This window comes from Diabrotica virgifera, chromosome 9 (genome assembly GCF_917563875.1).
Source record: "Diabrotica virgifera virgifera chromosome 9, PGI_DIABVI_V3a".
NCBI classification, from domain to species: Eukaryota; Metazoa; Arthropoda; class Insecta; order Coleoptera; family Chrysomelidae; genus Diabrotica; species Diabrotica virgifera.
The window spans coordinates 133,928,048-133,942,064 of NC_065451.1; the positions used below are offsets into that span (position 1 = coordinate 133,928,048).

The 14,017-nt window shown below is 34.2% G+C and overlaps 1 protein-coding gene across 1 annotated transcript; it reads right to left on the minus strand.

The window, feature by feature from the left end:
- Positions 1-3,497: 3,497 nt before the first annotated feature.
- On the minus strand, positions 3,498-12,728 carry LOC126891397 (uncharacterized). The gene is made up of 3 exons (XM_050660572.1): positions 12,375-12,728; positions 8,583-11,742; positions 3,498-3,559 (listed from the first exon to the last, which is right to left on the minus strand). The coding sequence occupies exons 2-3, from the start codon at positions 9,499-9,501 to the stop codon at positions 3,498-3,500; spliced, it is 981 nt and encodes a 326-aa protein (XP_050516529.1). The 5' UTR covers positions 9,502-11,742; positions 12,375-12,728.
- Between the last annotated feature and the right edge of the window lie 1,289 nt (positions 12,729-14,017).

Genomic DNA, 14,017 nt, shown 5'->3' on the forward strand with positions numbered 1-14,017 from the left:
ACTTGACACTCAAGGATGGATACGGCTCGTTTGCATGCCTGTCGAAGAACAGTAGCTCAACCTAAAGAGAGATGATGACTAGAAAAAGGGAAATCTTTTAAGATAAAAATATATGTTCAGAAAATAAATTAGATAAATATAATAATATAATAAAAATAGAAGAATATAAAAGATAAATAAAATAGACTGAATTATGGGCGCCAGAAGTTGGAATGGACCAAACTTCCAGGTATCTTACACTGCTGTTAAATAGTAAATATATTAAATTCAAAAATGGGAAAAAAATAATTGATATACAAAACAAATAAATATTTATTAAATATAACTACTTAGATTTTTGACAACCTCTGAGTTAGAAAAATACAAACTATGTAACTCTAAAATGACAATGGGAAATAATTACCTATAGTAATATAAATATAATCTATAGTTACATTAGTAATGGAGTAGCTCTTATATGGAGCATACCCCCAACTTACATATACTAGGTTAAATAACAACCTTCACCAAATAATTGTACGATTGCAATACGTACAGCAACGTTAAACCCTATAGAACTAATGAACCAGAATATAATTAAGGGAGGATTATTCACAATGAATAATTTCCGTAACTCTCAAAGAGTTAAATAGGCACTAGCCTCATTAAGGTGAACCTACGGTCTACTTGATATATAAAAATCAGTTGCTTCGACACGTAGTCACTAAAAAATATAACAAGTAAAATGGATAGCTATTCAAAGGGAATAGCGTCCAAAGATATAATTAGAAATTGATTAAATGAATTTAAGTAAAGTTAAGCAAATAAGTTAAATAATTATGATTGACTAAAGAAAGATTAAAGTTATATGAATAAGTTAATAAATTAAGCAAATTAAGAGGACAAAGTATATAAATTTAAATTGATAAGTGGAGACAAGCAAGGTTAGTACTAAAAATATAAAGTTAATTAAGTAAATAAATGGTACAAGTAAATTTCAGGTAATATATAAAGGTAAAGAGAATCTCATATGGGGAAAAGATGATCTGAGCTCAAACCTCTTTGACCAGAGAGTTTACTGGTTTGGGGAACACTATCAACTATTATAGATATATAAAAACAATAAATGCAACTTAAATATTGAAACAAAATATGTGCGATAAACTATAAAACTTAATCATCAAAATAAATGTCCCGAGTCTTATACAAAAAATGAATGTGGTGTAATAGTGGAAGTGACAATCACTAGCAGATACTAAGTGTCCCAAAACAAACCCTAAATGGTCCCCGAGAGTGTCCTTGCTACGGATTCCAAAATCCCTGGTAGGCGAATTAGCACAGGGATGGTGCTAGCTTGTACCAATTAATATACCGATGCCCTTCTGGGGTGCAGAGGGCAGGATACAAAGTAGGTATGTGGGAGGTTCTCCAGGCTGGTCTCCAAATGACCTGGCTTGGCGTAGAACGGTTGCTCCCAGTTGTGAGGGGAGCTGACGGACTGGTTACAGTTTAAGATTTCCCCCAAGTGGCTAAAAACAAACATGTCCCGTTTTAGTTTCAATGTCAGAATCTAAGGAAAGGTCAAAGAGCCAAAGGAAAAGAAATGAGATATTTTTTTTTCAGAATGAACAACAAAAAGATCATTAGCAAAAACAATGATGGATTTGACCTTGATTCACATTACACACATTAATTTGGGATTTAACTTTAAATTCAATATTTAATACAGAATATGATTTTTATCTGAAAAATATGTCTATAAAGGGTATTTTTTTTATTATTAAAAATGGTATGGGATAATGTAATGTGTTGTAAATTTTAAGAAAAATACTGGCTTTTGGAACGAATTTAAGGTGGCTAGAATACACACAATCTAATAGAATAGAGAATAATGAATGCAATCTGTAAAATTTGAATTCAATATTATGAGGTTGACATAACCCCACAAATCAAATGATATAATTTACAGGATATGTGACAAGATAATCTTCATCTGAGTGTATATTTTCGAACTATGGATATAATTAAAGATACTAAATTCAAAGAACAACTTCGATTCATACATTTACAGAAATAAATTCAATAGGAATTTAATATGACATGATAGCGGCCATATTCGTTCCTTTTTCTCAAACTTTTTTAAGAGTCAAAAAAATTTACCGGATGACATGACTTCCAATTCCTCCGGGATCTCCCAAAACTTAGTCTCCTAGCTTCTCCAAAACACCACCAATAATTTGCCACTAAATATCACTTATAAAAGCTTGAAACTATTGTATTAAAATTTCCGTCCTTTTCAATCAGCCATCCGCCACTTTTCCGTTCTAGCGTACCAAGCGAAGTGTCCAATATTTCCTGTCGTTAGACGAGAAGCCTCACAGAACGAAACTCACATGACAGCGAATGGTGTCTAATACCAACTGAAGTACTTGTGCCAACTAATAGTTAAGTATGACGTCAGTCAAAGATTTATTTTAGTTAGATCTTATTATTTTTAAGTATAATTTAATGACAAACCGTTATTAAAATTTAAATAAAATAACTATAAAGATAATTAAAGTTAACGGACTGTTATATTCCCCTTCTACTCGGAGAAAAAAATTTTAAGCAAAAAAATTTTTTTTTTTTTTTAATTCAAAATATTAATAACCAAGTGGTAATAATCTATCATTCTACGTTGACCCGCAAGATTACAAGTAACCACAAATTAGGGATCAGGGAAAGAAGGATGATTACTACACCAAAACTATGAATCGGAAAAGATGACTCGAAGTCATATTAAAATGTCATCGACATTTTGTCTGCAAACCAAAACATAAGCTAAATAATGTACTAAAGTTCATAATGACAAATAAATGTCGAATTGGCACTAAGTCCAAAATTGAACTATCCATGGACATCAAATTTAAAAAGGGTATATCCAAGGACGAACAACCAGGCAAAGGTATGAGCCAATTCGCACCATAACACAAGTAAATATACTAAAGTAAGACAAAAGAAATCAACAACTGAAATAAGTGAAGAATCGAACACTTCATCCAAAATTGAACTACCAATGGACACCAGATTCGTAATAGCATATCCAGAGAAGAACAATCAGGAATATTTATGGAACAATTCTCACCAGTGCCAAATAATACAAATAGTAAGCATATCAAAGTTATCCAAAAACTCATTAATCAAAATAAATGTGGAATCGGACACTTAATCCAAAGTCGGACTATCAATGGACACCAGATTCATAAAGCATATCCACAGAAGGACGACCAGGAAGATTTATGGACCAATTCACACCAATACTAAATCACATAAATTAATTAGGCCTATGTACAACCACAACCGGTAATACGAGCCTATACAACCAAATAAACAAAATAAGTGAGGACTCGGACGCTTTATCCAAAATCGGACTATCAATGGACACCAGATTTATAGGAGCATATCCAAAGAAGAACGATCAGGAAGATTTGTGTACCAATTCTCACTAATACTAAATAAACTAAATTAGGTCCATCGACTCAAGTAAGTCGTTGACTAACTAAAATTGGTCCGTGCTGTTGTTCACTAGCTATAGCTATAGCTGATAACGTACCAATTGTAATAAAAAAAAATCTAAAAGGTGAACTGACAAGGTCTATGACACCATGATAAATGATAGAAAAAAAATATGACAAGAACGAGCAACCAATTTGGAATAAAACTGTAGATTCATACGTTCTCGCATACATAGAATTATCCAGGAAATATTCCTGAATCTCAACAACAAACTAATGCCTCAGGAAAGAAGAGGAAATCTACTAAAATAAGCAATTCATTTGTCCAAACACCTCAAATACTAAAAGGAACCCACTACCTATGAAGTACGGGACATAATGTAAACTAAATATTCCCTATCAAATGCTAAAAAATGTAACTGGAATGATTGGAATAATTACACAAGGATGGTCAGGACATGTGGCCAACATTTCCTGACCAGCAATATTTTGATGAATAAACATCTGCGTACTCTGCTATGAAAACATAGGTTACGAAATCGGATAGCAGTGATCAGTTGCTGAATTTCGAACCCATGCATTCACTAGGTTACCTAGGAACCCAAATTACAGAGCATTGGCAGACTAGTTCTTAAGAAGAAATCCATACATACATCAGAATTCCAAACTAATTCCAGAATCATACTGTGTAGGGCATAAGGATATAAATTATTATAAAGTATTTAGGATATCTGTGACAAATGTTGATAAAGTAAACCAACATAAAATTAAGAACCACCCCATCTTTCCAATATGGCAAATCTAATAACAAGATAATAAAAGATACATATAAAAAAAATAGTATGTAGTCAAATATCAAAAATACAACACACAACCTGAGATAAGTAGTGTATAATATTCTTAGTTCCATAGTTCCATACCAAATATCAATATTAAACCAACGTACTTGCATGAGCTTACATATTCAAATATATAAATATACAATAATCAACAACCCTTCTATGCTAAGGGGTAGGTGCACAATCTAAAAATTACAAGTAGGATTTTATTAACTGGGTAATCCTACTAACAGTATTAATAATTAATAATGTTGATGCATAATAATTAAAATGCAACATTAATAATGAAAAAAAAATGATAAGCTCATACATAAGCGTACTAAAAAAAATAATTAACCTAATGATTCATAAATTGGAAGTCATCTAACAACCATGCCAAAAGATAAAAATGGAGATATGTACCTGCTCTATCTGGTGAATAAAATATTAAACTAAAATACTGAATCTTAATAAGGATCGAGCTAAAGACAAATAGAGGAAGAAGTTAGCTCAAACAACCCTATAAAGTTAATCTTCTTCCGAAGATGATGAATCAACCTCATCCATGGTGTTATCAGGCAGTAAATCCTTTATGTGAAATTGTCCAATTCGTTTGTTAGTCGAATTGTCCTTCAATTCATACACTAAAGGAGATATTACCTTCACAACCGTACAGGGAATATATTTCTGGCAAAATTTTGCCGAAATAGCATCACCCTTATTAGACTTTACAAAGTTTCGCTTCAACACTCTATCTCCAACGAAGAATCGCAGATCTCTTTTCCTCAAGTTATACTGCTGCTGGTTCCTTAGATAGGAAGTTTTTAACTTCTTCCGAATGTCAGAAAAAATTTGAGGTAGAGTCTGGAGATCTTCTAAGCGATGAAGGTTATCGGATATCTGAGGGAGATTTGTGGAAGTGTCGGAAATTGTACCAAAATAGTCACCAGATAAAGCAACATTTCTACCAAAATTGAGATATGCAGGAGAACATTGTGTAACCTCATGGACAGAGGTCCTTATGGCTTGAGCTATGGAATGGATATATTGATCCCAAGCTCTGTGATCTGGGAATGTATAGGACCTTAGGGCGGTGACGATACTGCGATTCACTCTCTCAGTATGATTGGCTTGAGGATGGTAGGCAGCATTATAAAAGGTCTTCTGGACCTTATATTTAGCTAAAAGATCTTTAAAAGCCTTCGACACAAACTGAGGACCATTGTCACATGACACAATTTGGGGAACACCAAACAACAAAAAGACTTGTTCCTCTAAATATTTCAGAATGGCTGGAGTTGTGGCCTGACGAAGAGGACAAACTACAGGAAATTTGGTGAAATAATCCACAACTACCAAGCAGTAAGTATTACCCTTATAACTACGAGGATAGGGTCCAATGAGATCCAACGAGATCATCTGCCAAGGAAAATTAATGTTCCTAAAGGAACCCATGAGTCCAGCTTGTGGTAAATTACTGGGTTTACAAGTCGCACAAACTAAACACTTAGAAATATACTTTTTGATAGACTTGCGCATGCCAGGCCAATAATATAATTCGGCAATACGATGAAAAGTTTTATAAAAACCAAAATGTCCAGCAGTAACTTCATCATGAAACATACGTAATATGTTCTCCCTATTTGGCGTAGGTACAACTATTTTCCAATCTGACATATTGGATAAGGCCTCTATAGGACTTAAGATATGTTTGTACAGTATATTGTTCTCTACCTTAAAATCAGGATAATTTTGTGGGTCTTGAGTAACCCTATCAATCATATTCTGATACCACTCGTCAGGAGTTAAGGTGGACAAATCTAAGACATTAAGATCATGGACACGGGAAAGAGCATCAGCAACCACTACACCGTTGGCCTTTCGATGAACAATCTTATATGAATAGGCAGCCAGTTTGCATATCCATCGGGAAAGTCTCTGAGATGGGTTTTTCATACTATGAAGCCATACCAAGGAACTGTGGTCCGTAATTATGGTGAAATTACGGCCCTCTAAATAATAACGAAATGCTTCCAACCCATGTATGATAGCTAAGAGTTCTTTCTCAGTGGTGGAATAGTTTTTCTGGGCCTTATTCAATTTCTTACTCGTGTAAGCTATGGGATGTTCCGAGCCATCTTTCAACTGGAACAATACGCCACCAGAAGCAGTATTAGAGCAATCAGTCATCAAATAAAAATGCTCATTAAAATTAGGTGACATCATGACTGGTGCGCTAGTTAAAGCCTCTTTAACGCGCCTAAAAGCTTCATCAGCCTCAGGAGTCCAGGTAATGGTCTGCCCCTTTTTCCTGTTCTTCAAAAGATCCGTAAGAGGTGACAACAAGGTAGAGTATGAAGGTACAAACCGGCGATAATATCCACACATTCCCAATATCCTACGGACTTGGGTGGTGGTCTTAGGTATAGGAAAATTCTTAATAGCAACTATTTTCTCAGGATCAGTCCTTAGACCCTGATTATCAACAACATAACCCAAAAACTTAAGACTAGGACGACAAAACTGACACTTATCCAGATTAATTGTTAGATTAGCTTCCTTAAGACGTAAAAACAATTTATCTAAAATTTCCATATGAAGGGAAAAATCAGGGGTGACTACTAAAATATCGTCCAAATAATAGAAAACATAGGGCTCTAACTGTGGACCAATGACTAAATCCATCAGACGACACATTGTCTGAGGAGCAGAAACAAGACCAAAAGGCATGGTGACAAACTGGAATAATCCTTTACCACTGACAGCAAAAGCAGTATACTTCTTGCTCTCTTCACTCAGTGGGATCTGTAAGAAGGCCTTAGACAAATCTATCGAAGAGATGTATTTGGCATTCTGAAGTTTGCTCAAAATCACATCAATTCGGGGAATTGGATAAGCATCCCTGTTAGTGGTGATACTGTTTAGTTTTCGACCATCAAAGCAGATCCTGAAGGATCCATCCTTCTTCTTTGTTAACCAGAGTGGGGAACAATAGGACAACGTTGAATGTTCTATGATATTTAAAGCAAGCATCGAATCAACTTCTTTTTCTAAATCTGCCTGCCAGGCTTGAGGTATGGGATACTGATATAATCTGAAAGGAGTAGGATTTCCCACCTCAATAGTGTGAGATATTAATGAAGTACGACCTAGTTTGTCATTTGAAGAAATAGTAGTAAACTGAGAGATCATATTCTCCAATTGCCTTTGTTCAGAACTAGATAAACTGGAAAAATCATGAATAGCACTAAGGGTAGACAGATTAAATTCAGATATGGAAAAAGAAAAATCAGAACAACTTAAGGTGCTATTAAAAGCATTGAAGAAGTCCATACCTAAAATTATAGAATTCTGTACAGAAGGAATAACATAAAATGTAATTTTCCTACATAAATTTGCCACTGTGATTTCAATTTGGAGTTTGCCTGTAATAGATTGGACTGTACCATCTGCAGTAGATACTTGCAAAGATGAAATGGGCATAATGGGAATATTAGCATTTTTCAATAAATTTAATGAATGTGCTCCTATCAATGAAATATTAGAGCCACTATCTAATAAAGCTAAACACGATTGTCCTAAAATTTGAATAGGTAGATATGGCCTATTATCATTTTGTTTCCTAACTAATAAAGAGTTAATATCTAAATCTAAAATATTTGGTTGGATACCACCATTATATGGAACTACTTCACCATCAAAATTATTATTATACTTAACACTACCAATTAAAGAAGAATTTGTGGCTTTGCAACCCTGTGAATCCTGTGCGTTCAACATATCATGACTAAAACTTAATTTCTGGACTGATTTTGATTTGTGGTGTGTGCTTGTTTCCTGAACGATGCCTTCTTCCCTTTCCGATTGGAAGATGGGTTTGAGTTGCTTGGTGTGCTTGGGCCAGCTGTCTCGTTTTCTGATGGGGTTTGATTCCCTGATTGGGTGTTGGACGGAGAAACGCTCAGGGGACGGACCTCCGACATTTCGTTTCCCGAACACTTGACACAATTTCTTTTGAGGGTATTTTCCCTACCACAACCGTGGCAGAAAATACGAGTTTGTGGGATACCACAATCATTGAACTTATGATTAGACTGGTGACAATTCCAGCAAACAACGGAACTAAAAACAGAAACATTACGTTCAGGGCCCTTATTTTGCCAAGAACGTTGTCTAAAGGAAGTTGGCTGAGAAGAAGAATTAGAAGAGGGTCGAGATGTGGATGGAGGCTGAGAAGACCAGGATAACGTTTCCTCCAAACGTTTGCACTTTACAGTGAGGTCATCAATACTCTGGATGTCCATAAGAGCTAACTGTTGATGGTAAAAAGGCAATAAACATTTTAAGATGATTTTTATTTTGGACAAATCAGATAAAGGAGTGTCTAAACGGCTACACATGCCTAAAATAGTATTAATGAACATAGTGACAGACTCTCCTGGTTTCTGCTTACGGTTTTTGATTTCATCCAAGAGATCATCCTGGTATGAGTAAGGAAGAAAATCTGACTTCAACTTGTGAACCAGATCAGACCAACAAGATAAATTACCTCTATTATTCATGAACCAGGTAAAAGCAGGACCGGTAAACAATTCAGCTGAAGCAGCAAACAAATTTTCTTCAGAGACACCTCTAGATACTCGAAGACATTCGACCTTTTCTAAAAATGTAATCACATCATTGTGCTGTTTTTCACCGGAAAATGAAACACCCCATTTGTGTACTTGCACAGGTTTGGAGTATGTGAAACTAGGAACGACACTGACTGGAGCATTAGGAGTAGATGTGGCTATGGGGTTAACCTTAGAATCAAGCTCACCCTCCAATGTAAGGATTTTAAGAGAAACAGACTTTTTAAAAGGTTCCTGCTCTTCTGTAGTACACTGTAACAAGTGTACTCGGCCAGAAATATGAGCTAGACGAGATATTAATCTAACATATTCACTGTCCTGTACAGTTCCCCTAAACTTCTCTATTTTCTTCGACAAGCTATCCAACGTTTCGGATATTCCTTTCCGTTGGTCCTCAAAAGGGATATGTACAGCCGAAAGTTGGGTGAAACTCCTATTGCCTTCTTCTTGCTTCAAAGCACCCCGCAGAAGATTGCGTTTCCTATCGACAGTTGCCGACTCCTCTGGTACTACGTCCCTAATTTTCAACTCATAGTCCAATTCGTCCACCAGAAGATGTTCAACTTTAAAAGCACACATGATGAAAGCAAAAATTATTGACAAGCAATCCAAAGGTCAGAAATATGAAATATACTTAAGTTTGTACGCAAAATATATAAGTACGGAGAAAATATTAGCAACACACCAACAAAATCAAAAATGGCCAGCAAAATATATGTATCAAATAAATAAAGTAAATAAGGTATAATCAAGTAAATATAGTACCTAAATATTGGAAAAAAAAATTAATTATTATACTTGTACTAGAAAAAAAAAATGTAAGTATTAACGATTACTGTACGTACAAATACAACACTGGCTGAAAGAGTAAAATAATATAATCTAATATATGCTAGTTACTTATACTTCGTTTCAAATTCAACCCAGAATGTAAGCTGTATGACAAAACTATAAACGAGGTTTCAAAATCTCAACTAATTAATAGATACAGCAGTGACAGTGTACCTGTTTAGTATTAGTAAATAGTTAAAGACAAAATAAATCAGAACAGAATGTATAAAAAGATATCAGAAGGGAATAATATAAATAAAAGAAAAAAAAATGAACTAAAAGAACTACTGTCTTAGAACCTATAAAATAAGGGCCCCACGTTGGGCGCCAATGTATCAAAAATACTACTTTGCAGTAGTATTTGGTTGAACTAAAATGATAAGATGAAATGAATGAAGGAAGGGTGATGAACTGATAATGGAAGTATGGAGAGACAGAGGCAAACTGAATAGAGTTGGCTAGCTATAGATGCAAGAGAGCAACTTGACACTCAAGGATGGATACGGCTCGTTTGCATGCCTGTCGAAGAACAGTAGCTCAACCTAAAGAGAGATGATGACTAGAAAAAGGGAAATCTTTTAAGATAAAAATATATGTTCAGAAAATAAATTAGATAAATATAATAATATAATAAAAATAGAAGAATATAAAAGATAAATAAAATAGACTGAATTATGGGCGCCAGAAGTTGGAATGGACCAAACTTCCAGGTATCTTACACTGCTGTTAAATAGTAAATATATTAAATTCAAAAATGGGAAAAAAATAATTGATATACAAAACAAATAAATATTTATTAAATATAACTACTTAGATTTTTGACAACCTCTGAGTTAGAAAAATACAAACTATGTAACTCTAAAATGACAATGGGAAATAATTACCTATAGTAATATAAATATAATCTATAGTTACATTAGTAATGGAGTAGCTCTTATATGGAGCATACCCCCAACTTACATATACTAGGTTAAATAACAACCTTCACCAAATAATTGTACGATTGCAATACGTACAGCAACGTTAAACCCTATAGAACTAATGAACCAGAATATAATTAAGGGAGGATTATTCACAATGAATAATTTCCGTAACTCTCAAAGAGTTAAATAGGCACTAGCCTCATTAAGGTGAACCTACGGTCTACTTGATATATAAAAATCAGTTGCTTCGACACGTAGTCACTAAAAAATATAACAAGTAAAATGGATAGCTATTCAAAGGGAATAGCGTCCAAAGATATAATTAGAAATTGATTAAATGAATTTAAGTAAAGTTAAGCAAATAAGTTAAATAATTATGATTGACTAAAGAAAGATTAAAGTTATATGAATAAGTTAATAAATTAAGCAAATTAAGAGGACAAAGTATATAAATTTAAATTGATAAGTGGAGACAAGCAAGGTTAGTACTAAAAATATAAAGTTAATTAAGTAAATAAATGGTACAAGTAAATTTCAGGTAATATATAAAGGTAAAGAGAATCTCATATGGGGAAAAGATGATCTGAGCTCAAACCTCTTTGACCAGAGAGTTTACTGGTTTGGGGAACACTATCAACTATTATAGATATATAAAAACAATAAATGCAACTTAAATATTGAAACAAAATATGTGCGATAAACTATAAAACTTAATCATCAAAATAAATGTCCCGAGTCTTATACAAAAAATGAATGTGGTGTAATAGTGGAAGTGACAATCACTAGCAGATACTAAGTGTCCCAAAACAAACCCTAAATGGTCCCCGAGAGTGTCCTTGCTACGGATTCCAAAATCCCTGGTAGGCGAATTAGCACAGGGATGGTGCTAGCTTGTACCAATTAATATACCGATGCCCTTCTGGGGTGCAGAGGGCAGGATACAAAGTAGGTATGTGGGAGGTTCTCCAGGCTGGTCTCCAAATGACCTGGCTTGGCGTAGAACGGTTGCTCCCAGTTGTGAGGGGAGCTGACGGACTGGTTACAGTTTAAGATTTCCCCCAAGTGGCTAAAAACAAACATGTCCCGTTTTAGTTTCAATGTCAGAATCTAAGGAAAGGTCAAAGAGCCAAAGGAAAAGAAATGAGATATCTTTTTTTTCAGAATGAACAACAAAAAGATCATTAGCAAAAACAATGATGGATTTGACCTTGATTCACATTACACACATTAATTTGGGATTTAACTTTAAATTCAATATTTAATACAGAATATGATTTTTATCTGAAAAATATGTCTATAAAGGGTATTTTTTTTATTATTAAAAATGGTATGGGATAATGTAATGTGTTGTAAATTTTAAGAAAAATACTGGCTTTTGGAACGAATTTAAGGTGGCTAGAATACACACAATCTAATAGAATAGAGAATAATGAATGCAATCTGTAAAATTTGAATTCAATATTATGAGGTTGACATAACCCCACAAATCAAATGATATAATTTACAGGATATGTGACAAGATAATCTTCATCTGAGTGTATATTTTCGAACTATGGATATAATTAAAGATACTAAATTCAAAGAACAACTTCGATTCATACATTTACAGAAATAAATTCAATAGGAATTTAATATGACATGATAGCGGCCATATTCGTTCCTTTTTCTCAAACTTTTTTAAGAGTCAAAAAAATTTACCGGATGACATGACTTCCAATTCCTCCGGGATCTCCCAAAACTTAGTCTCCTAGCTTCTCCAAAACACCACCAATAATTTGCCACTAAATATCACTTATAAAAGCTTGAAACTATTGTATTAAAATTTCCGTCCTTTTCAATCAGCCATCCGCCACTTTTCCGTTCTAGCGTACCAAGCGAAGTGTCCAATATTTCCTGTCGTTAGACGAGAAGCCTCACAGAACGAAACTCACATGACAGCGAATGGTGTCTAATACCAACTGAAGTACTTGTGCCAACTAATAGTTAAGTATGACGTCAGTCAAAGATTTATTTTAGTTAGATCTTATTATTTTTAAGTATAATTTAATGACAAACCGTTATTAAAATTTAAATAAAATAACTATAAAGATAATTAAAGTTAACGGACTGTTATAAGTTTATCTTTACCTTTATCTTGAGTTTATCTCGTACCTTTGTCGTGAGTGTAGAATTGGATCACGTAAATAGTACAGTTTAGGTATTACAGTTAGGACATTTATTATCTTTTACCTTTGTGGATACCCTCTACCACGAGTAGATGCGGGCTTGCCAGTATCTTTACCTTTTAGCATACCCTATACCATAAGTGTAGTGGGCTTGCTAGTGTCTTTACCTTATTGTGTCTTCCTACTGCTATGAAAGCTAGTAGAGATGTGATGGATTACTTTAACATTGAATTTTCTATGTTCTTGATATCCAGAACCATATCATATATGTTTAGGTTTCTAGTAATATAGTTTTAACTAGTCCTAATAAATTAGCCCCTCATTGAACTCTCGGGTGATTAATAGAATCTAGTCGCTCTAGTGTCAATGTTGGGTATATTGATAGGATTCGTTTTAGGTTAATTGTTGTAAATGGTACTTGGTAGTATGTTAGGGGTTCAAAAGGACATCGGTTCTTTATTGCTTACTTTTCGATTAAATCCAATAGCTTATATTACAGACATCAAAGCAATGTTCAGGCAAGTTTTAGTTAATCCTGTACATCGTCCTTTTCAAAGGATATTATGGCGATTTTCGCTCAATGATCCTATTTCAGAATATGAGCTCAATACTGTCACTTTTGGCATGCCATGTTCACCTTATCTGGCCATGCGCACATTGAATGAACTGGCTTGTCAAGAACAAGAAAGCTTTCCGTTGGCATGTGAGGTCTTAAAATCATCAGTTTATTGTGATGACATATTAGGAACCAGTCCTTCAATTCCGCATGCGTTAACGGTCCAAAAGGAACTTATTAGCTTATTAAAATCTGGGGGGTTTGAACTTAAAAAGTGGACTAGTAACTGCCCAGAATTATTATCTACCCTGCCTGATCGGCAAATGCCTCTTTCCTTTGATAAGCAAGAACCACATTTTATCAAGGTCCTAGGGTTGCAATGGCACCCCAAAAATGACATTTTTTCTTATAATTGTCAAATGAAAAACAAGCCTCCTACAAAACGCTCTATCTTAACTATCACTGGAACTATTTTCGATCCTTTGGGATTTTTATGTCCAATACTTTTGTTAGCTAAATTTCTTCTCCAACAGCTTTGGATTTTAAATATTGGCTGGGATGACACTCCAGACCAAGCTATTATCGATTATTTGAATATTCTTCACTCAGAGTTTCCATTA

What these genes read in the sequence shown, in the direction of transcription:
- LOC126891397 (XM_050660572.1), bottom strand. Translation starts at nt 9,501, where the DNA reads ATGTGTGCTTTTAAAGTTGAACATCTTCTGGTGGACGAATTGGACTAT. An exon ending in AGCTCTTATGGACATCCAGA is followed by an intron (nt 3,560 to 8,582) that starts GTATTGATGACC and finishes GTACGTTATCAG; the next exon opens with CTATAGCTATAGCTAGTGAA.